Source organism: Heliangelus exortis, chromosome 5 (assembly GCF_036169615.1).
Source record: "Heliangelus exortis chromosome 5, bHelExo1.hap1, whole genome shotgun sequence".
Classification (NCBI taxonomy): Eukaryota; Metazoa; Chordata; class Aves; order Apodiformes; family Trochilidae; genus Heliangelus; species Heliangelus exortis.
The window spans coordinates 39586257-39609844 of NC_092426.1; the positions used below are offsets into that span (position 1 = coordinate 39586257).

The following is a 23588-nucleotide window of genomic DNA, read 5'->3' on the forward strand; positions in this document are numbered from 1 at the left end:
CCCAAATGCTCACCTGTGACTTCAGACTTCCTTATCCATATTGTCCCTTTTCCACAGAGCTCTGAAGCACTTCACTCTGCTTGACTTCATTTTATGAGTGTGACTTAACCCAGTTCTTCACATGTGCTAGCCCAGAATAAGGATTTCACTACAGAATGCTTCTACAAAACTCAATGCAATTCAGCAATAATTTCAAGCAGATGCAGGATGTAAAAAGTTTTTAAACAATTGTTGTTTTTCCAAAAATGGTCAACCCTTTTTTGCTCCCTCCAGCTCTTGGGCTGAACCTGTATGGAACATATCCATCAGTCCTCATGCTTGAGGATGCAAACCACTAGGATCAGGACCCCACTTTGTCTCAGCAGCCTCAGAGGTTTTCCAAGCCAAAGAAATCTGATAGTCCAGGGGACCTGAACAGCCCTGATCTGTGCACAGCTACACCTTCAGCAATTCACAGCCAAAAGAAGTTATCCCTCTGCAGCTCCTGGTGTGCCAGGCAGCAGGAAGCTTCCACACTGATACCCTCATCACAGTGTAGGAGTCTTGGGCAAAGCAGGGAGCACACTTACACATATGCTTGACTTGGGCATGCTAGGAGAAGGGAAAAAGAGGATTTCTGCTTGTGCACTGAGTGTTCATGGAGAGAGGGCACAGCCCAGAGTAGAAGCATTAGGAACCCCAACAGATACTTGTGCATTTAGGGGTCCTAAGCAGAACTGCACAGGAATGTGGCTGCCTCTTGGTTAATTACTGCCTTCAGTGTGTGTCAGGGTTCAGGGAACATTGAGTCAACTCCAACCTGCTGTCAAACAGTTCTGTTCACAACTTGGTAGCCTGAACAGCCACATCATGCAAGGCAGAAGCCTCTTTCTCCTGTCCCAGAGCTATACTATCATGAATTCCTGGTGTTATTCCAATACATCCAGGGTCAGTGGGAAGAGACATCCAGTCTGTTGAAGCTGTATCATTTATACAAGCTGTCTTACCAGGGGAGCCAGCAAGCCTGAAGGTGAAGGATACCAAAGGCTTCTGAAGCATGGGGGAGAATAAATAGATTTCTATCAGTCAGCTTAACTGAGCCAAAAAGGGGAAGCAATACTATAGAAGTTCCCTATTACTCTGCACATCCAGAGTTCCTTGAACAGGAAGCTTGGGGGCAGGGCAAGCCCCACCACACTATGGATGCACAGAAGCCAAGAAAGTCCCCTATTTCTGTTTTGAAGAGTTGCATGTGTCACTTCTCTCCCTTCCCCGAGTACAAGTCAAGAGGATCTGTTCCCTTCTGCACTTCTACACTCCTATAGTGCTCAAAGTAAGAGAAGTCTTTACTCATCCTTGATTATTTATTAGAAAATCCCTACAGGTCTAGGCATTGAAAATAAAGCATTAGTTACATGGAATACGTGCTCTCAAAGTCCAGAAGTTGCTGGATAAACCACAAAAGTGGATTGGGGCCAGCAGTGACCCAGTGACCTCTGCAGGAGATGTGGCTGTCAGACACTAGCAGGGCAGTGGCAATCATGACCCAACCTTCTCCACATAGTTAGCAGGATAGAGTCCAACTTGGCCAGTGAGAAGTCGACCCTTGCACCAGCCCTGCTCATCTTCCTCACTAATCTTCATTAGTTCTTCACCTAAAAGCAAAAACAGTCATTAGGAGGAAGCCTTGGGAAAGCCAGAATGATATCTTGCCCAACTCAGAAGATGTTGATAAAAAGCAAGACTTCTTGGTCTGAATCTCACACTTTTATCCCCTTATCACACTCAGCATCACAGTGCACAGTTCAACCAAAGCCAGAGTTATTGACCTCTTCAGTGTCTGTTCTCAACACCATCCCTTAGCCCAAGAGACCTTCACTTCTGCTGTTCAACATCAGAAATATTTTTGTGCCCTATATTTCTGCCTGCTCTCCTGCCCCCAGAGGAACAGAGGTCACAGTGGTCTCAGAAATTTTTCTATGTGGCTCCTCTGTAGCAGGTGGTAAGGAAACCAGGAGACTGCAGAGCTGTGGCTGTTAGGACCCAAAATGACTATTCCATGATGGAGTGTCTGGCCAGCAAACCATGGAATCAACTCATTTCTCAGACTATGACCAGGAAAGGCTTTTAACCTTCCCAGATCTACTTTGGGAAAGAGCAGAAAGGTCCCCTTCTCCACAGTAGAAGGTCATACACTTCTACCAGAGAGAGAGAGAGGCATCAATAAGTTTGTCCCACAATGGCAGAGGCTCAGAAAGTCATCTGCTGTGATGCTTGAGCCCTCCTGGTACATGCTGCTCAGAGCAGATTCAAGAAGAGGATGACTAGAGCTGAGCAGTCATGCCTCAGTACATCTGGTGGTAGGAAAGAGAAAGCAGAAAGTTCTAGAGCCCCATCCTGTAAGACATTTTAAAGCAATGAGTTAGTGTTAGGAAGTTGGCTAACATGGTAACACTGCAGCATAGATACTGACCTCAGGCACAAGACCCTGCTACCAAAGGACTTTGGTGCCTTTACAGCAGAGGTGTAACACAGAGATACCATTTAGACTCAAAACAAGCAAGACTGGAAACACTCTTAAGATCTGTGTGTCCTCTGACAGGAGGAGGTGACACAGGCAAACTAAATTTAACTGAAGGGTCTGTCTGCTCCTCCATTCTCTTTAGTTCAGTCCTCTGCTGGGAGCCAGGATCTCCACTTTCAAGATGCCCATTTTGAGCAGCAGTTTGCAAAGTTGTTTTGTGCCAGCTGAACTCTGCCTTCAGTAGTGCATGCCAGACAGCTGAACTTTCTCTCTTCTCTCCTCTGGTTACCTTGAAGACCAGACCTCTTATACAGTTTTTTTGTATCCATGGCACATAAGAGAAGCATTTAATCAAATCTGAAGATACAGTGCACACTAAATGCCCTAGGAGGAGACAGGATCTCTTTTACCACTTGGGCTCTGCTCTCCCCACATGGTGACCAAGGCTCTTTTTATGTTGCTTTATGTCTTTTAGTCTAGAACAGGATGAACTGCCCGGTGTATCATCCACCTCAGAGGAGCTTGCAATGGGCCAGGCCAGGAGAAAAAAAAAAAACTATCAGTTTTCAGGGGGACATCCAGTTCACAAGAGTGTTTCTGTCATTCAGTGAGCCCAAGTGGGGACAGCAAAAGGTTAGTAAGAGATTAGTGCTTCTGTACCTGCTTTAAAGCTCAGCTCATCAGCCTCCTGTCCTGTGTAATCATAGAGTGCTCGTACCCGCACACCTGGTACCTTTATGTCCTCCTCGTGCCCATTGGCATCCAGGCACTTCTTGGGAGTGTCCTCATCTGACCACTCCGAAATATCTTCCTTGCCTCCACTGTGTATGTGGAAGGAGAAGGGACAAGATGGTTGTTAGCAGACTCCTCTCTCACCCACCTCCCACCTCAATCATGCACCACCCTGACTCCCCCAGGACTGCTCTGCTGGAGAACAGGATGCAAGAGACCCAACAGCCAAGGGAGGGTGAAGAGGGAGGAGAGATACCAGGAGATGCTAATTTGGTTGAAAGCATCCCAGCATTAAGGGCCCTGAGGGCCAGGAGGGTAACTCATTCACAAAATATTTTCACATATGCACACTCTTCATAACCTCACCCTAACTATCAGACCCTCAGACAAGGGAGGTCAGACCCAACTGGAGTCCATCTGTGTCTAGAGTTATTCCAGCTGAGAATAAGACAAACAGGAAAAGCCAGGTTTCCCATCCCAAAGAGACAGAGCTATTTTCCAAGTCAGGAAAGAGAGCAGAGGGGAAGAGCAGCAGAGGACAGGCACCTGGAACCCAAAAAACCCTGAACAGGCTATGTTCCATACTAACTTCATGTGGGTGGGTGCCTGCAGGCTGTCATGGGAGAGGCTGTTCTGCTCCTCTTGATAAGAACACCTGTAGATTGGCAAATAAAGCCTCTGAATCCAACAGACTGTGACTTACAGTAGTGGCCTTGAGACATCTCTCTATCCCCAGTCTTTTCTGTCAGGTTCACTTGGGACAGGGTTCACCTTTCAAAGCAGTATGGCTACTGGAACTGTAGGACTCTTCAGCCTTTCCTATTCTCCAGCTTGCTCCCTGACATGGGAATCAGCTATACCCATGCCAGAGGAAAAATAAGAAACAACCAAACAAAAAAACCCCTCACCAAAACAGATGCCTGCATTTAGAAAACAGCTCAGCTCACTGGCAAAGCTGCCAGCTCCCAACTCTCCTCACATTGTCTAGAAGGGAAAAGAATTGGGGAATTGCATCCCAGAATCCCACAGCATTAGTCTGACCAGGTCAGATCTCACCACTAGAAGGACCTTCACAAGGAAGACAACCTGTGAGCCAGTACATACTGAACAAAACCAAACAAAAAACCCTAAGCCCCCTTTTCTACCCTGTAATTTCCAGAGTGGCACAGGCAAAGGCCATGGCCAAGAGACAGGATGTTCAGAAGAGATCACTCCTGTCAGTCCAACTCATTCATGACCTTAGGCAGGACTGTACTTTTCCTAACCTGATATGTCCCTGAATTAACCCTCACCTTTGCTTTGTCTGCAGAGGGGTCTGTGAGACAACACCATCCCTTGCAGGCAAAATGCTGGTCAGTGTGACATCATCAGCCATCTTGCCACTCTTCTCCTTCTTGGTGATTGTCCTCTGTGTTTCAAGGGACCATTCCTGTTCAGGGAAATCATCAAATCACTCAGATACTAAAGTTCTGTGCATCATTTCTGACCAGTACAGAAAGACAGAACATCAGGTCACACTTCAGCTGTGGCCGGGCCACCAACCAAATGATTGCTGCACCTCACTGGTGTAGCAGGCTCAGTCCCATCAAAAGTGCAACAAGAGGGCCCATGGAAAAAAAATTAACAGAAACTTGGTCCCAAAGCCCTGGGCACCAATTCCTGTTCTTTGACCTTGCAGCTGGATGGCTCAAGCATTTGCAGCTTTGCAGCATTGCTGATGTCCCCTTGGGCACCAAAGGGCTCGCAATACAAAAAAATTTTCAGAAGAACCTAATGTCCTGAGACTGCTGAGTCAAGACACGGTCTTTCCAGCACAATATGAGCAATCCCCCAATTTCAGCAAAGCAGACAGATGTCTGGAAACAGTAGTAATGCTTTCTAGAATGCTACATCACCTCAAACTGAGGCCAGTTCATTGCCATGCCTGGTCCATGAGTGTTACGCCACCATTTCAGGTCCTCCTGGTTGTCTGCAGCCATGATGACTTCGTGGAGATCTCGATACAATGCGTGAAAGCTGTCACCAGGAACAGACAGAACCATCAGTGACCACGTCTCTCAGCACTTTCCCAGAAGCCACGTAGGAAGGAAGAGTGTGAACTCCTCCTGCACAGTTACATAGCATCCAAAGTCCCCCAGAATTAAGAATCCCTGCTCGGCCCTAGGAGAGCAGCCACACTTAGAGAGGAGTCAGCCTGACAAACGGGACAGACTTGTTCACCACTGCCACACCAAACATCTGCCAGCTTCCAGCACAGCCCATCAGATGAGCACTGGAAGAGCTTGGCACTTTCTTGAACACAGAAAGGGAGGTGGTGGCTCAGATCTGTTGCCTCCACCTTGAAGTAGAGCAGCACAGAAGATATTTGGGTGTACTTATTTCCTCCATGTCACCCTTACTAAAGGGCAACCTGTGTGTTTACAGTGATTATCTCACAAGAAGCCTCTTTACTCAAGGCAGAATGGGTGTAATAGCTATAGATACTTGAAGGCAACAACAGAGCTGCATTCCTCAGACTGGGATTACACACAGCAACATGAAGGTATTTCACAGTACAGAACCACACCCACTGGACAGTACTGGAAAAAAAAAAACAAAAACCTTCTAGGGAGCATGGTGTCTGAGGTCAGAGACACCTCAGTGTAAAGGGGACAAATCCCACTTCTCAGACACATGGAAGGGGAAGGAGCAAGAGAACTGGTACCCCCCTCACCAGACCCCAGGCTGACAGACTCCCCCTTTGGGGTACCTTTCACTGGTGGAGAGGTTGAGGTGCTGGTGCAGATTGAGGAACATCTCCTTAAAGAAGCACAACCGCTTGCGCTCCGCTTCCTGGCAGCCCTCAAATACCTGCTCCATGTCCTCCATGTAGCGGGGGTTGTAGCGGTTCAGCTCTTCCAGCATCTTCTCATATTGATCCTTGCACTGCATCAACCCAAGAGGACAGCAATGGTGAGATGGGTTGCCCTGATGTCAAACCAGTGACACTCTCCCTACTGTGGCTTGGGACTGACAGGTTTTTTTTACCCCTGTGCTGCTGAACAAATGCGGCGCAAAAAGAAGAAATAAAAATCCCACTGCTGGTATCCCAGTCCATTGTTCCTCTACTATTATTGGAAGTTCTTTATTCTTGCTTGCCATCCTCTTCTACAGAGGACCTTCTGCACTTTCACTCTTGTAGGCAAGAAAGCCAGCCACTTTCAGTAGCCACTTCAGCTCTGCAACTCCCACTTCCTGCACCAAATCCCTGGTTTGTTTTGTTTGGGTTTTTTTGTTTTTTTGTTTTTTTCTCTCCTTAAGTTTACTGATAAATCAGATCTTACCCAACACCAAAGATAAACAGCCCCTAGTCTTAGGAGCTGAAGTCTCAGCCTAACTCACTAAACCATCAGACACCGAAATCTCACTCCTCATTACAGCCTTCAGCAGGGGACATTTCACTAAGTGGTGTTACACCCGGTGCTTTTTCCTCCCTCCTCCTGAGGGGAGCATCCTCACAACCCACATCCATCCAACACCAATTCACCTTCTCTGCCTCCTGAGTGCACTTCTCTACACGCTCTTGCAGCTTGCGTAGCTGTTCCTGTGAGACAGAGGAGTCTGCCTTGGCATGGTTCTCTCTTGTATGGGCTGTTTTCTCCTCCTTCCTGGCTGTATGGTAGTTTTTCTTAGAAGTCTCCACCTGTAGAAAGAGGAAGCAGAGAAAGCCATGATTCTGACCACACTGATCCTCCACTACTCATTGAGGGCACGTTAAGATTTGTTATAGTAAACAGCAACTGTTTCAAGACAACCTAAAAGGAAAGCCAGTTTGGCTTTTAGTAAAACTATGACCCAAAAGGAAGAGGTACCTCCAAATGACTTCTCTTCCAGTGCTCACCTGCCATGTAGGACTACAGAGCCTGTTATCAAAGTCTGATGAGGGAAAGGCAGTGGATACTGTTCACCTGGACTTTAATAAAGTCTTGGACATTGTTACCCACAGCATTCTCTCAGAGAAACTGACAGCTCTTGAGGAAACTCAAGAAACTGGAGTACTCTTCACTGTAGAAAAAACTGTCTGGTAGGCTGGGCCCAAAGAGCTGTGATGAATGGAGTTAAACCCAGCTGGTGGCCAGTAACCAGTGGTGTTCCCCAGGGCTCAGTACTGGGACCAGTTCTCTCTAATATCTTTATTATTGATCAGGATGAGGGGATGGAGTGTACCCTCAGTAAATCTGAAGACAGCAACAAGTTGTGAGGGAGTGCTGATCTGCCCAAGGGTAGAAAGACTCTGCAGGGGCATCTGGATGGGCTGAGGGCAACTCCATGAGGTTCAATAAGGCCAAGAGCTCAGTCATAGCAACCCCATGCAACACCACAGGCTTGGGGCAGAGTGGCTGGAAACTTGCCCGGAGGAAAAGGACCTGGTGGTGCTGATGAACAGCCAGCTGAATACAAGCCAGCAGTGTGCCCAGGTGGCCAAGAAGGCCAACAGGATCTTGGCTTGTATCAGGAATAGTTTGGCCAGCAGGACTGGGGAAGTGATGCACTGGTGAGGTTGCACCTTGAATTCTCCATTCAGTTTTGGGCACCCCAGTACAAGACTTTCGAGTTGCTGGAGTGAGTCCAGAGAAGGGCAATGAAGGTGGTGAAGGGTCTGGAGAACAAGTCCTATGAGAAGCAGCTGAGAGAAGCAGGGTTATGTTAGCATGGAGAAAAAGAGGCTCAGAGAAGACCTTATCACCATCTACAGCTACCTGACAGGAGGCTGTAGCAAGGTGGGCCTTGGTCTCTTCTCCCAGAAGGCAATAGAACCAGAGGAAATGGCCTCAAGTTGCATCAGGGGAGGTTTAGATTGGATATCATAAGGAACTGCTTTATCAAAAGGGTCATAAAACACTGGAACAGGCTGCCCAGGGGAGGGGTTGAATTCACCATCCCTACTGATATTTAAAAGAGGTGTGGATGTGGTGCTTAGGGGCATAGTTTTAGCACTGGATCCAGCAGAGTTAGGATAAAGTTTGGACTCAATGGCCTTTCAAATCTTTTTCAACCAAATGATCCTGATTCTTCCCATGTGGGAAGGGAACTATAAAACCCCCCCAAGAGACCACCAAGACATCCCTCCCTCTCTGGCATTCTCTACTACTCTGTCTGAAACTTCAAGAGCCACTGGGCTAACAAACTCCTCAGGCAGCCAGCTCAGGGGCCCTTCTCCCTCCTTCCCCATTCACATTTTGCTCACATCTTTCATCTTCTTCACCCAGGGTTTCTGGGCCTTGCGGAACCCATCCTCTGCCTCCTTTGTCTCCTTGAAGCCTCCAATCATCTGCTTGTGGTAGGCCTCCTTCTGCCAGGCCTTGATCTTATCTGAGTCTTCACCAGCCAGGTGGTTCCTGACAGCTACATGAATTTCACTCAGTTTGTCTGCAGCTGTCAGGAAGGCATGCCAGGCCTTCTCCAGGGTGCCATACTGGGGACCTGCAGGAACAAGCACCAGAGGGGTTCTTACACTTCCTGCCCACAGGAGGTAATGCAGATTCTTTTCCTCATCCACACATCTATCCCTTCCTCATGGAGTCACTTCCTTAACTCTGCCCCATCACACAAATCAGCACTGACTTGTCTCCACGCTGTCCAAACAGGCAACATCTCGAGTGGCTGTTAAGAGCTGGCCAAGCTGGACATCTCTTTTTGGGCAGCCTCAGCTGTCCTGGATGGTGCCTGCTAGAAGAAGGTTTCTGGAGAAAATTCTCTCCACAGATCCAACCTGAGTGTCAGGACAGGCAGAAGCAGTTCATGACTGAGGCTCAGCTTCTGCCTCAGAGACCAGTAGGTCCTTTGGGACATCTGTCCCAGTATTTCCCATTACTTTGAGAGATGCTATCAGTTGGAGCCCACTGCTGCTAAATCACAGCATTAGTAGTTATTCCCTGACTGAAGGAAAAGGAGGAGAGACAGCCAACCCATCCTTGGAAGAAGTCCTCATCTTAATTTAAGATTTGGACTACCCAAGGACTTACCAAACTAAACAAACAGTTTTGGTTTTTTGTTTTTGTTTTGGTTTTTTTTTGTAAGCACACACCTGACAATGGAAAGAACACATCTCCAAGTGCAGACTGGCTACAAAAACACACACACATACACACAGTAAGAGACACCCAAGAAAGTCCCTTTCCTGGAGAAGGGAAGCCTGTCCCCCAAGGAAACAGCATCACCTCAGTGAGAGACAGCACTCAGGGAAAAGAGTGCCATGGATGCACCCTGTTCCCAGTCCATCCTGCCACCTTTACCTTTCTCCACGTTGGTCCTCCACTTACGGGACCACTCTGTTAGCTGCTGGGCATAATTCTTCTCAATCTTGGCTCTCTCCTGGAAGCAGGAGATTAAGTCATTGCAGAGCCGGTACCCATCATCCACACGCTTCACTGTCCGCCTGTAGTTTCCAGCCTGAAATTTTGCACAAGATCATTATTTGGACTGTGCTGACACCCACAGCTCCTTCAGAACAGACACCAGCAGGTCAGTCAGTGCATGGGAAGGGAGCAGAGGCCCTTCTGAAGCCCATCACACCACCCTCGGGCACTCTCTTGAACAGGGAGAAGAGTGGATGGAAGAACCCGAGTTGCTTTGTTGCTCTCTCAGCTCAGATCAATGTCAACTGAACAAGGAACAATCATTCTACAGCAGCCATGGAGAAAAGGGTCACCTCCTCCCTACAGTAACACACAGCATGTTACTGAACCTCCCCACAGTTCCTCCCTTCCACTCCCCAACAACGCGTCACCCAGAAACCTGAAACCCAACCCCCTGATTCCACAGGAGGAAGGTAAGGAGACATTCCTACCTCCCCCACCTTCTGATTATCCTTCCTTACCTCCCAGAAACTGCCCCCAGGGGCCTCCCCGCCAGCATCATCTTCTGATGACATCACCCCTGTTTTCTTGCAGCAGAGAATTTTTGCAGATTTCAGTTAAGCTGAGAAGAGAGAAAAGTGGTTTCTAGCATAGCACTGGCTGAGCCTTTGCAGAAAGAACAGTTCTCTGAGACTCTTGGAACCAGAGAAGCCCAACTTGCTGCCCTGGAGGCATCACTGGCATCACTGCATCTCCAGCACCAGATGGCCACATTCAGCAGAGATGCCCAGGACTGAACCTGCTTCCTCCCTCCCTGTAGACAGATGGCCTCTTTGGCAGGCCTCTAGCACATTGTAGAAGACAATTTTGCCAAACCTCAGTTGAACAGATAAAAGAGATGCTAGTGAATCCTGTATTCTTCAGCAGCACTAGACATTTCTGCAGAGATCCTTAACCAAAGCCCTCAAGAGGGTAGGAAAAGCTACAGAAACTGAGGTAGCTAAAGCAATGAGAAATCTGCCTCAAAAGACTTAAAAGTCTTCTATCAGTGGAGACAACTCCAGCTTCCCAGTATGACTCAGGATTACACCAACTGACTGGAGAAAATAAAGCTGAGCAGTCAGCAGGCAGGCATCTCTTGAATGGGGAGGAGCCCTGTGTGTTGCCCACCAGCTGAGCTGGGCTTGAACACAACTACAGAAAGAGGCTGGGACATACCCAGCCAAATGTCACTGCTGCACCCATGCTGGCTGCCCAGCAGCACTGCTTCCCTACAAACATCCCTGCAGGGCTGGGGCCCTCATTATACTCAACTCACTGGGCTCAAAATCTGGGCTAGATGGGAAAAGGTTCATCTCTGGGCTCTCAGAGCTTTTGCCCGTTCCCCTGCAATAGTCTGTGCTGCCAGTTTGCTCCTGACATGGTCAGTGGTGTGACACTTGGAATTCCTCAGGGTTGCTCTTGTGCAGGAATGAGAGAGGGATTAATGGAAGAAGGCCCAAGCCCAGTCACTCACACACAAACCCACTCCATTGGAGGCAAGCCTGGGTTAATGCAGCATAGACATCCCTCACTGCCACTTCTCCTCTTGCACATTCCTGGTTATAAAAAGCTTCCTTCACACCCCAGAGAGGTATCTGCTCATTCTGTCAGCCCACGGAGCACACAGCAGACACGATGAGCAGGTCAAGGGTCCACGTTTCCCACCTCCTCCAAATTCTTCTCAGTGGCACAAGCCACACCATCAAACACCCCAACACAGACTGCAGGAATTTCCTACGTTTCTTCAGGAAACAGTTTGGCTCCATTTGCTCAGTTTCTTCCCATGGAGAGCATCAGCAGTAATGCTGTTCCTCCGGATTTCTCCAGAAGGTGCTGAACTCCAGTCAGAGAAGCAAGCAGTGAAATGGGACCTGACACTCGGGTGCACAAACCTTGAGACCTGAAAAAAATACTCCCACCCATGCCACCAGTTGTCCTTCTCCTCCCTCCCCACCACTTGTCAGCAGGCTACAAAGCCATCTCATATGCCTCTGGGGCATGCAACCCTACTCTTGTCCCCAGTAACTACATACCTGGAAGCTGAAAGTGAGATGCTGCAGGGGAGCAGTGGGCAGCTGACAAGCTCTTCAAACTCAGTGAACAAGACTGGAGGAAAGAGAGATGGGCAGGGTCAGAACACTGCTGCCTGTTCTGATGCATTGGGGTGTCCCCCTCTGCCAGCTCTGAGGAGGGGCACCCTCTGGTACAGCAGCTGCAGCCCCTGTGCCTCCCAAGATGCCACATTCCAGCACGTAGGAGAGATGCCAAATCCTTGTGTCACAAGACCTAGCCCCAGAGACAGTTAAAATAGAAACCTAGGGGCAGAATGACAGCAGGAAAGGTAGCATCCCAACAGCTGAGCAAAGGGGACAGCTTGGGTCAGAAAGGACTAAAATAAGCACACTGCCCAGGCAGGCTCTGTGGGGCCTGGCTCTCCCTGGCTCTACAGTGGCCGCTGCAGCAAACCCCACTGCTTCCATGCACTCTGCAGTTCAACAAAGAGGATTTAGACTTGATAACTCTACATTAAAACAAAAAAAAAAAAAAAAAACAAACTCCAAAACCAGAACTTAGAAGAACCCATATCCTCATTTAGAGGCCTGGACTCCTTTTAGTAGCAGAACAGCACAGCTCTGGTAGGATGTGGTTCTCTACCAGCAGAGCTTTTTTGATCCTTGGTTCTGTAAGCTGTGCCATTCTCAGAAATAATTTATTTTGCATGATGGTATAGGTAACTGTCATCAGCTTTCCACAGAGCAAAGGGAAGTAAAAGGCCTGCAGAGGGTAAGGGAAGCGAGGGCAAAAAGAGGCATTTTGTTTACCTCACACATTTCCTTGGAAATTCACTTCCATGTCAACAGCCTATTTATTTAAAAACAAGAGAGGCATAAACTTTTTCCTCAATTGTCAGTATCTGCTTGGCTAAGGCTGGAAGTTAATGTCAATGAAAGATCATACAGCTGAGAGCAGAAACTGCAAAACCTGGGAGGAGTGGGATTTTTAGCCAGATTTTAGGACAATTTTGTATGCTTGAAAAAAAGATGGGAAAAGAGGAGAGAAAGAGAAGCAGACTGGGTAATTGCAAACTGACTAGGGACCTGTGATGAGGAAGGAGTGGGGAGAAGAAGTGAGATACTTTTGCATGATCCAGGTCACTGGCTAAAAAGTTAAATCTGTCACAGACCCTTCCTTTCTTTTTCCTGATGAAGGCACAGAACCATTAGATATGACACATGGAGGCTGGATCACTTTTTCCACCCCACACCCCCATACCTGCTTTATTAGGAATCAGTGAATCACAAACATGCCTTCCATCTCTGGTTTCCAGTTCAAGCTGACTACACAGGGCTCAAATTTGGGGGTACAGATTGAAAGCTTTTGTGCATCCAAGTGTGCACGAAAAAAACAAGGAAAAAACCACTGAAAACCTGAATCCTTTCTTTCTGCAATTTCCACACTAGAATTCGAGCCATGCTTATTTTCCCAGGAATTAAAACCCCAAGTAATTGAATCTGCTACCATTAAGATCAACAGGCTCTGAAACATAACAGTATTTGTGCTGGATCAGACTGAGGGTTCTTGCAGCCTCACAGCCTCTACAGACAGCAGCCCAAAGCAGTTACCTTCATAGAATCATAGAACTGGCTGGGTTGGAAGGGACCTCAGAGATCATCAAGTCCAACCCTTGATCCACTCCCCCCGTGGTTCCCAGCCTGGCACTGAGTGCCACATCCAGGCTCTTTTGAAATATCTCCAGGGATGGAGAATCCACCACTTCCCTGGGCAGCCCATTCCAATCACCCTCTCCATAAAGAAATTCTTTCTAATGTCCAACCTAAACCTCCCCTGGCACAACTTGAGACCTCTTGTGCCCTCTTGTCTTGCTGAGAGTTGCCTGGGAGCAGAGCCCAACCCCCCCCTGGCTCCAACCTCCTTTCAGGGAGTTGGAGAGAGTGATGAGGTCTCCCCTGAGCCTCCTCTTCTCCAGCCTCAACACCCCCAGCTCCCTCAGCCTCCCCTCAGCCTCCCCTCACTCTGAGGGCAGAGCAAGCACACATGATGCCTCCCTCCATGCTTTAGCAATTTGTTGATGGGAGCTTCCTGAGCTGATGTGGCACCTATGAATTTAGTAACACTCAGTGGATTTCTGTGCCATTAATTATTCCAATCTGCTTTTGAACCCACATGAATTTTTTGCATCCACAATATCACGTGGCAAAGTATCCTACAGCTTAAGGCTATACTGGAGCTGGGTGGGAGAACACAATAAAATAGTGTAATATTGCTACAGGCTGATAAGTCCAGAAAAATCAAGCCTGGTAAAAGCAAAAGGGCCAAAGAAGAAGGAGGACCCTTTTCTGCCAGGCTTTTTCTGGACCTTGCATACTCCATTAGCCCATGTCAGTCAGCAGATCAAATTGGATCTACGTGCAGACATAGGGAAGGTACTTAGAAGTCCACACAGGAGCTGAACAGCAGCTGCTGCTGTCACCCTGAGCCCTAGAAGAGCAAACACTTTGCCACTCCACCCCCTCATGCTTAGTTGTTCCCAAAACACCACACACGTTGTGTGCCAGCAGGGGCTGGAGACCAGGGAAAACCTGAATTTGCCAGGAAAAGCAAATATGTGAGTTATACATGGCAAAGCCTGCAGGCTGTTTCACAGCACAGCAGAAATAACAGAGCTACCTTGTGGGCAGCCTGGTACAGCAAGAGCCACCACATGATTGAGAAGGGCTGGCAGTATAGCTTGAATTATGTTGTGTCACTATGTCTATGTGGGTCAGCACCATACAAGACTTTCTGGTGCTACTGCCACCTCTGCCAAGAGGAGGCTATCTTAACAAATCATGTTTGCAGGGCAAAGGAATGTTTATCCCTACCTTTCTGCCTTCCTCTTTCAGCTATCAGAGACAAGAACTACTTGAGACCTCACTGCAGCTCCTGCAAGACAAGCTCTGAAGGAGGAGAGAGGGATTTTATGCACTTCACACCTCTTCAAGATCACTGATGAACACACTACAGACACCACTCCAACAAGCAACGTCAGGTGAGCAAACTAAACCATGCAAATGAGATTTCTACAACCCTTTCTGCTAGCAGTATTAGAAAATGTACTCTCCCCTTCCTCCCCCCAAATACCTGATCTCACTTATGACCAACACAGTTATCAGGCCACACCTGCTAACAGCTCCCTATTAAGTTATCAAAAAATGGCTCCTGGTCTTCAGTTGCAGAAAGATGAAATGGCTCCCAACAGCCTCCCTGGGACCACACTCCACTCAGGGAGCTGCCAGAGGGCTTGCCATGGCAGAGCTGTTTCCACCTTCAGCCATGTTGTTAATCCCACTTCTGCTCCAGTCAGTCCAAGATCTCAGACCACAGACCAAGGCTGGAGCCTTCCTGCCCAGACCAGGTGTGAATCTGGCAGCACACTGCAAGGGATGGCCTTTTGTTTCATGTTTGCACAACACGAGTACAACAGGGTCCTGATCCACAAGTAAAACTTTTGGAATAGCAATAATCACTCTTCTCCACTTCAGAAGCCATTCCTTAGGGCAGGGAAACCACAGAGATCCTCTTCCCTCTACACCACACTCCAACACTTCCAACCTCCAAATGCCCAAGGCATCACTTCTGTACATTGCTTGACTGCCTCCTGAGATTCCTCATGAGCAGTTGTTTTGATAAGTTTGCCAAGAACAAACCCCTGAACTCCTCAAAAGCTCAAAGGGCTGGTACATGGAGCCCTGCAGGAATCCATCTGTGCCACAGATTCTGCCACACAGGGCCCTCTGCCCAACTCCTCTTCCCCAAATGCCAACAGCAGCATTTTTATTATGGAACAATTTCCATGTTAGGGCTCAAGTCAAGCTAAGAGTTTTAATCAGGAATGGGCTGCTGCTAGCCAATTCCCACACCAAGACAACAGCTAACACCACAGGGCAGCAATGTGAGATTTTTGCAATCAATTTGTTTGATTCCCAAAGAGTCATTTTCCCTGTGCAGCAGGCAGTGGTGAAGGGATTGTTTTCACTCCAGAGCACTTTTGGGTTGGCTGCAGATAAACACTTCAATCTGAACAATCCAAATAGACAAGGGGATGACAGCCCCCTCCCCTTACAGAAATGCAGACATGAAAGCTTTTTAATTTTTTCTGTTGTCAGAAAGAAACTAGAGAGCTGGAGTCAGGAGGTTCCACATGACTGCAGCAGTGTAATGAACTGGATTGCTGCTGGTAGAGCAGTGTTAGGAAGGTTCCTGATGGAGAGAATGAAATGGGAGTGTGCCACAGGGTGTCCTGTCCATCTCTGGAGGTGCACATCCAATAGCTCTGAAGCACTGACTGCAGAGGTGCTCAGTCACATGCAGAATACACAGCACACTGTGTATTTACAGGTGTAGTCACCTTTCTAAAGAGGGCTCAGCTCTTGTCTGCAGCTAGAGAAGATGCCAAGCACCATAAGGATTCTTCAAAACTTCCCTTATTTATCTTATTGCTGTGGTCACACCCTCAATAGAGTCACCTGACTGGGACAGGGACTAAGAGTCAGTATTTTCCAGCTGCTCCCCCTCAGGAATGGAGCCTGCCAGGGCTGCCTCATGTGGCTTCCAGAAGGCTTCCAGCTGATCTCTCTGGCCAGAGAGACATCAGGCAGAACAGTAACTACACACAAAGGTCACCTCAGCTACATGCAAGCCAGCAACAGAAGCCTGTCTCCCAGACAATGATTCTCTAGAGATCATGTGGCCATCCACTACCAAAATTCTCCATGCTTACACCAAAGTACTTAAGTACAGACAGGATCCTGTTTCCATTTGAAGGGCAGACCTCCTGAGACTACACGCTGCTTTTTTAATGTTTTTTTCAGACCACAGAGTCTTTATATTGGTCTTCTCCACATTCAGACCAAGCTAAGGTATTGACTGAAGCCAGACATCCCCCTAAGCATTACCCCAAGTTGTTTTCAAAAGATCCATTCAGAATTAGGTAGCACAGTTAGTAGATGTTCCCTGTCAGGTTCTCAGCAGCCAAGGCTACAGGAGAAGCTTCTACCAACACACTGCTGATGATCTAAGGGTTAGGATTCCTGACTGACACAGCAGAAATTGTTTTGCCAAGTCAAGGAAAAAAATCTGCTTTCTTTCCCAATAGGATATAGTTGATCTTTAGTAGTACAGAATAGATCTATGCTGGTTAACACAACAATGAGACAATGTTAATGAAGGAATGTGTTGGGCTGTGTTAGTTTTCCCTAGGAAAACTTCTTTGTTCTTCCTAGGAGATTTATCATTATGGTAAATATACAGAGTCACAGGAGGGAAGAAACCAGAGTTGGGCCATGGAGTACCCTCCTGTGACAGGGCAAGAGGCCCTGTTCATTTGGTGTGTTTAAGATGGTTGCTGCAACAACCTTTACAGGTGTACTGTGTCTGTGTATTTACCCAGCAGCTACAAGCAGAAGCTGCAGATAGCTTAATAAAGACACATCCAGGCTAGCAGGAACAGCACTACACTAGCCCACTTTCTTATCCCTGTCAGTAACATAGCTCCTGTTCCACACACTCATCAGCTTGCCCATTTCCCACTCCTCACTTTGCTTCTCTCAGGACAGGCAAGGTTTTAACATGTGCAGATGTTGTTGCTGTGTTCTCTCCTGTCCCACTCCCTGAGCCTCATCACTGCTTGCTGCCACACTTCCCACCATCCTGCATCAGCCTCTGAAAATAAACATCAAGCTTGCCAGCAAATAAATGCAATTAGCACTTCCCTTTTCATCAGAAGGGACCTCAAACAACTAGAAGTTATTTCCTCCTAAATCACTGATAAAGAGTTGTGTAAAGCTCCAATCAAAGCTATTATACCCCTCCTCAGCAGTCTCAATCTGCAATGAATGCAGAGCTTTTTTCAGCTCTCAGTGACTGGTAGGAAAAGACCAATAGTCCACCCTATAACACAGTCACCTATAATTTAGTAAAGGCACCTCAGCACAACTGCAGGCTGAGCCTTATCCACTTCCAACCACACTTTGAGTAAAGAAGTTACTTTTGTACAGATTTTACATGAAGATCTTTAGATGAAGAGCAAGCTAATGGGGAGTGGTGATGGGGGTATCTTCTGTGGCTGAGGGGAGAAAAGGGGAAAACTAAACCAACCAACCACAAAAGAAAAGCAAAGCAAACTCCTGTAAGTCCCTTCCTTGTCAATTGAATATTCTCCCTGTGATTGAATCACCTTGCAACCCCCAGAGCAAGGATCAAGTTTACTTGAATGCATTAGAAAGTCTTCAGGAAGCAGAATGCAATCAATGCAGTCAGGCTTCACAGGAGCCACAAGCCAGTTAGCTCCATTCTGACACCCAGCTTCTGGTGGTTTCTTGCTTCACTGGACTGCACAACAGTCAGATGCCTCCCATCAGCCTTCTCCACCCCTTCCTACCATTTGGAAGACAGTGTTTTTTTAACCCAGATGCAGTTCTGAAACTTCGGGCTTCATTCTACCAATATCTGTCCTTCCCATTACCTGTCTTTAGAAGAAGGGGGCAAGGGAAGGAAGAGTTGGCAAGTATATTGTCATTCAGACCAAGTGTGTGGCAGCAATATGGCCAATAAATTTAAAGTACTGCCTTTCTTTATCTCTGAAACAGGTTTCCTTACAAATGTTCATACAATGCAGACAAGAACCCAAAAATCATCATCAAGGCATTTCTCAAGTTCATCCAATTCCCAAACAGGATGTAGAAAGAATAAAACTGATTTTTAAAAATGAGAACTGAATAGGGTTAGATTGAGGGCTAGGACACCTCTTATAGGAAAAGAGAAGGAGGTAAAGCATTACTCCCATTGCTTCTGTTCCATACCAGTCAGTTCCCCCATTTGGACAGCAAGGCTTGCTCTCCACCTTTTGCCACCAGAGACAGATCTGGTTATTTAGAAAAATCTAAATAACAAAGAACAACGGCAACTGTCAGGCAGAGTTGAGCACCATATGAACTGTAAATCAGCTTTTACAGTCTTTTCGTGGACATGGCATGTAAAAAGAAAACCTGCCTTACTCTGAGGGCTGGAGAGAACATTGACTAACTGATCCCCTTTGGAGCACCTCCTGGTTCAAGAACAGTTTGGCCAATTTTATTCACTTCATAGGCACTCCATTCCTTAAAGATACAGATATGTCTTACTGTGTTGTTTCCCAGAGATAAGCACAAATAACAAGGTTGAAGTAGGGCAGCCAGAACTGGCCTGTGCTGTAGATACTCATACTTCATGCATTCTTCTTGAAGTTCATTATCCTGTATGTCATGGAGCAACTTTTATCTACTTTCATACTATGCACAGAATTTGCTCTTTGGAATCAGTAGTGCCTCTTCAAATAAATTTTTGGATCACAAGCTAAAGAACGGGACTATTAATATAAATTACTTCACATCCCAAGTTATCCACAGGACTCCAGGAGAACACAAGCAAACAGGACAGTCAGCCCAGTGGCCATGCATTACAGGATGGATTTTAACTCTTCAGAATCAATGTTTTAAAACCAGACAACACAAACAGAAAGATCCAGTGGGTGTTATTTCTCCTGAATGGCTTCCTGAAACAGCTCTATCCCACAACTCAAAACCCTGGTTTTTTTTTTTTTTTGCTTGCATTGGGGCAGTCAACACTGGAGTCAACAGCAACTTCCCCACAGGTTTCCATAGCTCAGAAGTCCTGGTGCAAGGAAGAGCTGACTGAAACACTAAGAAGCAAATATAAATCCCTAGCATCACTCACAAAGTGAAATATGCTGTGTCTTCCCCTAATCCTCAAAAAAACCTTCTTGCCCTTGGCAGAGACAGGCAGCAAGCCTACTTCAGACCTCTACACAGCAGCTCAGCACTCTCAGGAGCAGGAGAGTGAGGGAGAGACAGAAGTTACTGCCAAAAGACAATCAGCTACAGGTGACTGAAAAGAGCCCAGGAGGCAAGTGCCACATCTTCCTGCAAACAAAGAGAGACATAGCTTGGGCAAGTTCACAGCATGGACTGATGAGGCTGAAGATTTGATAACACTGTTCGTTGTGGGTTGCCTGCAGCAATTCTAATTCTCCTCTGGGTCTGGAAAAAAAACTTCCCAACAGGTTGTGATGCACAAAATCCTATCACAGTCACCCAACTAGGAGAGCACAAAATCCCACACAAGCCTAATGCCTCTGGATCCAGGCCCCCGGTGCCATGGAGATCTCTCACATGCCTCTTCAACAAACTACAATGCCCAGTGACAGCCAGTGGATTTAACACACAAATTCTGACTATCACAAGTCTGGAAGGCTCTTTGCTATTGTGCTATTGACAGTGAGGAGAAACCAGTGAAGGCTGGAGAATGATTAGGATGCCAGTCACATATATTGCTTATAGCAGTGCCCAGCTTCAGCCCACATTTCAGCTGGAAGGGACATAAAACTCCTGTACCAGTCACTGAATCAAAGCTAGATGATCACAGCAGAGGACACACTTTGTATTGACATTACACTTTGTGCTGCTGATAAAAACTTGTGCCCAGGCAGAGTGCATTTGGATGTTAAATTACACGGAGTGCAGCATGGTAACCACGCTACAAGGTGGCAGCAAAAAGCCACCCCTTGAACAGCTTAACTGCTCCAAGGATGCAGAGTTCTTTTGTTATTTTCAAAGAGGTAGATCCCAAATTCTTCATGAAAACTTCCACATACAGTAATCACCCTTTTCTGTCACAACCACTAAGGCCTTAGACTAAAACATGAGGTTGCCCTTTTTTTTTTTTTTCCCCAATCTATATGACACAGTTCCCTGACATCCAGTACCCTCTGCATCCATCACCCTGAGTAACTATTGATAAAATAGCTTGCTTGATCAGAAAAGTCTGTTTTAAATAGATAAGAGTCCCTCAAAGGCCCTATTGTTTAGGCATTTCCCCATGAACTCTCAAGAGCAACCCAAATTCACACATCACTGATCAGCTGATGGCAAAAATAGATGTAGTTTATTAATGCTCTCTGATCAAGAGCATAGCTTTTTCCACTCATGCTCCAGGCTTTTATGGTTTTGAGGTCCCCAGTTCAATCCCTGGATGCCAGCCATGACACAGACGAAACAGCTCAAACTACAACTGAATAATCTGCAGCCCTCATGATGACCAGAATAAAGAACATGCAGAATTTGCCACACTCATGATTTGGTGATATCATACAAGCCCCTAACAGAAGCTGATCTTACCCCTGCTGTGGTGACTAATGAATTCTCAGTTTTGCAATCATTTCCTAAGAAAAGTAGTCACATTACAAATACACCCAACTGTATTGTTGAATAATTAAAAAAAATATACACACGGGGTATATTTATTTGGTTGCAGGTTGTTTGTTTGTTTACCTTTTTTTTTTAAACTCATGGTCATCTAGGGAAAGCCCAGAAAATTAAGGCTAGTTCTTATGCAATCCACAATTAACTAAAATGACTAAAAGCACCCATCATTGTCCTGTAAAGAAATTAATTTAGGCTCACAAGATTTTCAGGCTTTTATGACTGCTATGCACACTTTCTGCCAAGGACCTGTGGCATTTTGGCACAGTCCAGTCACACACAGTCCTTATGCACTCCCTGACGTTTGCTAATGAAGTTCCAAGCAGGCAGCTGTTATCAAGCCTATACCTAAATGACAGAGTGAAGTTACTGCTTTTTACAGCTTGAGAAGATGACAGTCTTTACTTGAGCAAGTGCAGGCAAGCCAAAGAAGCTCAAACTCACAGGTCAAAAGAAACAAACAAAAAAGCATCAATAAAGCAATACAGTACAGGAGGCACAGCACAAGGGAAGACAGCAAGCAGCTGGATCCAGCTCACACATTCATTCTCTTCCAAGCTGCAACTTGAGGGACAATCTTGTAAATATTTCAGGGAACCTCTAGTGAAATACCACTAATAACACAAAACACTCTTGACTCAGTCTCACACAGAGCATGTTGTGCACTTTGCAGAAAGGTGAATCCTTGCCTGAAAGAATGTGCCCAGTTATGAAATGCACAGGGAGAAGCTCTACTTTGACTCCACCCAGAGACTCCAGCTCACAGCTGGAGCAAGGTGTTTCTGGACCCTGTTGTGTTACCTGTACTCTACAATTGAGCATGCTGCTCCCTTTATTACACACCAAGAATGACTGGAGCTGTTGTAAGGCTTCGTGACTTCTTGGTGACATTTGAATTCCAGGGTGGAGTGGGAGGCTCTGCTAGGTTTCTGTACTGCAATCAGTTACCATCCCATCAGAAATTTCTTTGTGGATTGGAAGTGGAAGAGGGATGCATCTCCTCTTTCAGGAGGCAGGGAGCATCAGCTGGATAAGGAGGGTTAAAGACTGAAGGAAAAGCACAAACTAACTCCTAGAGGCAGGAGCAAGTGTCCAGAGGTGGTCTGCTAATCTCTCCCCCTCACCACCCAGCTCGGAGCCTTCTGCAAGACTGAAGAACTGAAGCAAGCAGAGGACACATAGTTGGCAAAGAAAGTGGTGAAACTGGTTAACGCGTTTGGGCCACGCAGGCTTCACTTATCGATAGCTTCGCGGGGATCCGGGATCCCTCCTCCCGCCGGCAGTGACAAATCATAGACTGTCTTCTCAAGCCCTGGATCTTCAGGCCCACTAATACCCTCCATGTTTATCAGCTTTTTCCTGCCCTGGGCCGGAGAGGACACGGTAACCCCGGCTGCCGGGCCAGACAGCCGCAGGCAGCACCCCTCGGCCTACCGCAAACCCCGCTCTCCCTGCCCGACACCCCGGACAGAAGCCACGAAGAGGACGGAGCAAGGCCAGGACTGTCCCGTTTGTCGCACTCGTCACTCCGGCAGCCCAGCACCCTGACACACACCTCCCCTTACCCGAAGAAAGGGGTGCAGCCCCCCGAGCCTGGGCCCCAGCGCGGCCCCTTCCCCCTGGGGGTCTGGGGAGCTGCTGTACCCCCTCTGCCACAGCCCCGCCAGCGCCCGCGGCTCCGGTTTCAGAGTGGGAAGCGGCTCAACGCGGATCCGGCACAAAGGGGCCCCTGTCCCCGCCGCGAAGCGAAGGCGCTGGCTCCAGAGGAGGCGGGGGGAGCCTCCGCAGCCCCCAGCGACGGGGCAGCGGGCGGGCTCCGGGGAGGCGCCCGATGAAGGTCAGCCCAGCCGCCCGCTTGCAAGAGACACGGAGGAACCGGAGCCCTCCCGGCAGCTTTCCCCAGACCCCCGCGAACAACCTGTCGGGGACCCAGGCCCCCGCCACCCCTCCCGGCCCCACCGTGCCCCAGCTCCCCGAGACTACCGGGAGGTCTCTGCTTCGCAAGGAGTCGAACCGCGTCGAGCCGCCTCCCAAAGCCCCTTCTCCCCACGGACAGCACCCGAGCGGGCACCGCCCCCCACACCCGCCCCCTCGCCGTGAGGAAACTTTTCCCTCGCAGTCGCCAGCGCCTCCTGAGCCGCGTTCTGCCGCCAGGACCCTCGGCACCCCACGGGGAACAGGTCCGCAAGGCGTCCCGGCGGCAGGAGGGGTACCCGACCCCCAGGGAGCGGAGCCCGCAGCCCCGGTAAAGGTGACGGCGTCGCTTACCCCGCGGGAGGCTCAGCGCGCTTCGGTTCGGCGGGCAGCAGGCACCTGGGCTGGGGCTGGGCCCTCCCCCTATTTCAGGCGCGGGACACGGGGGCTTCTGCCCCGCCTCCGGCAGCGCCCAACGGGGCGGGCACTCCGGTAGCGGCGGGGCAGCTCCGTGCGAGGCTCCCGCCTCCCCACCCCCGCGGCCGGGCCCTTGATCCAATTAACGGGCGGCCGCCGAGCGGGCTCTGCCCAGGCAAGTGGGGCCCCGGGGGGCTGGGGGCAGCGCCAGCCCTCCCCGCCGTTCCCCCTTCTACGGGGAGGGACTGGGGCCGGGCGGGGTCTGGGGGCTGCTCTCTCCCTGAGGGGGGGGGGGGGGGGGGGGGCTGTGGGGCCGGGTCGTTC

The 23588-nt window shown here is 48.3% G+C and overlaps 2 protein-coding genes across 13 annotated transcripts in view; one reads left to right on the plus strand and one right to left on the minus strand.

Moving 5' to 3' along the window:
* DDB2 (damage specific DNA binding protein 2) overlaps positions 1-23588 on the plus strand; it is a 50566-nt gene that overhangs the window by 8786 nt on the left and 18192 nt on the right. For 2 of the 6 annotated variants that reach the window (XM_071744898.1, XM_071744893.1), the window contains exon 2: positions 14520-14665. The gene's annotated coding sequence lies outside the window, so the exon portion shown is untranslated. Of the gene's footprint in view, positions 1-3118; positions 3137-14519; positions 14666-23013; positions 23114-23328; positions 23440-23588 lie in introns of those variants that run through there. The other 4 variants (XM_071744894.1, XM_071744900.1, XM_071744899.1 and 1 more) reach the window with 4 other exon arrangements.
* On the minus strand, positions 1325-23340 carry PACSIN3 (protein kinase C and casein kinase substrate in neurons 3). 7 transcript variants are annotated; one of them, XM_071744905.1, is made up of 13 exons: positions 23202-23340; positions 11649-11721; positions 11090-11448; positions 10095-10195; positions 9511-9667; positions 8463-8698; positions 6762-6917; positions 5985-6160; positions 5131-5251; positions 4528-4664; positions 3825-3890; positions 3164-3324; positions 1325-1634 (listed from the first exon to the last, which is right to left on the minus strand). In XM_071744905.1, exons 4-13 carry the CDS (start codon positions 10146-10148, stop codon positions 1519-1521), a joined length of 1380 nt encoding a protein of 459 aa, XP_071601006.1. In that variant the 5' UTR covers positions 10149-10195; positions 11090-11448; positions 11649-11721; positions 23202-23340; the 3' UTR covers positions 1325-1518. The 7 variants fall into 7 exon arrangements, with proteins under 7 accessions (XP_071601006.1, XP_071601007.1, XP_071601003.1 ...); XM_071744906.1 differs by lacking the exon at positions 23202-23340 and adding an exon at positions 22917-23022; XM_071744902.1 differs by lacking the exon at positions 11090-11448.

What these genes read in the sequence shown, in the direction of transcription:
- PACSIN3 (XM_071744902.1), bottom strand. Translation starts at nt 10,148, where the DNA reads ATGTCATCAGAAGATGATGCTGGCGGGGAGGCCCCTGGGGGCAGTTTC. An exon ending in AACCTCTCCACCAGTGAAAG is followed by an intron (nt 5,252 to 5,984) that starts GTACCCCAAAGG and finishes TCCTGGTGACAG; the next exon opens with CTTTCACGCATTGTATCGAG. An exon ending in TGAACTGGCCTCAGTTTGAG is followed by an intron (nt 4,665 to 5,130) that starts GTGATGTAGCAT and finishes TTCCCTGAACAG; the next exon opens with GAATGGTCCCTTGAAACACA.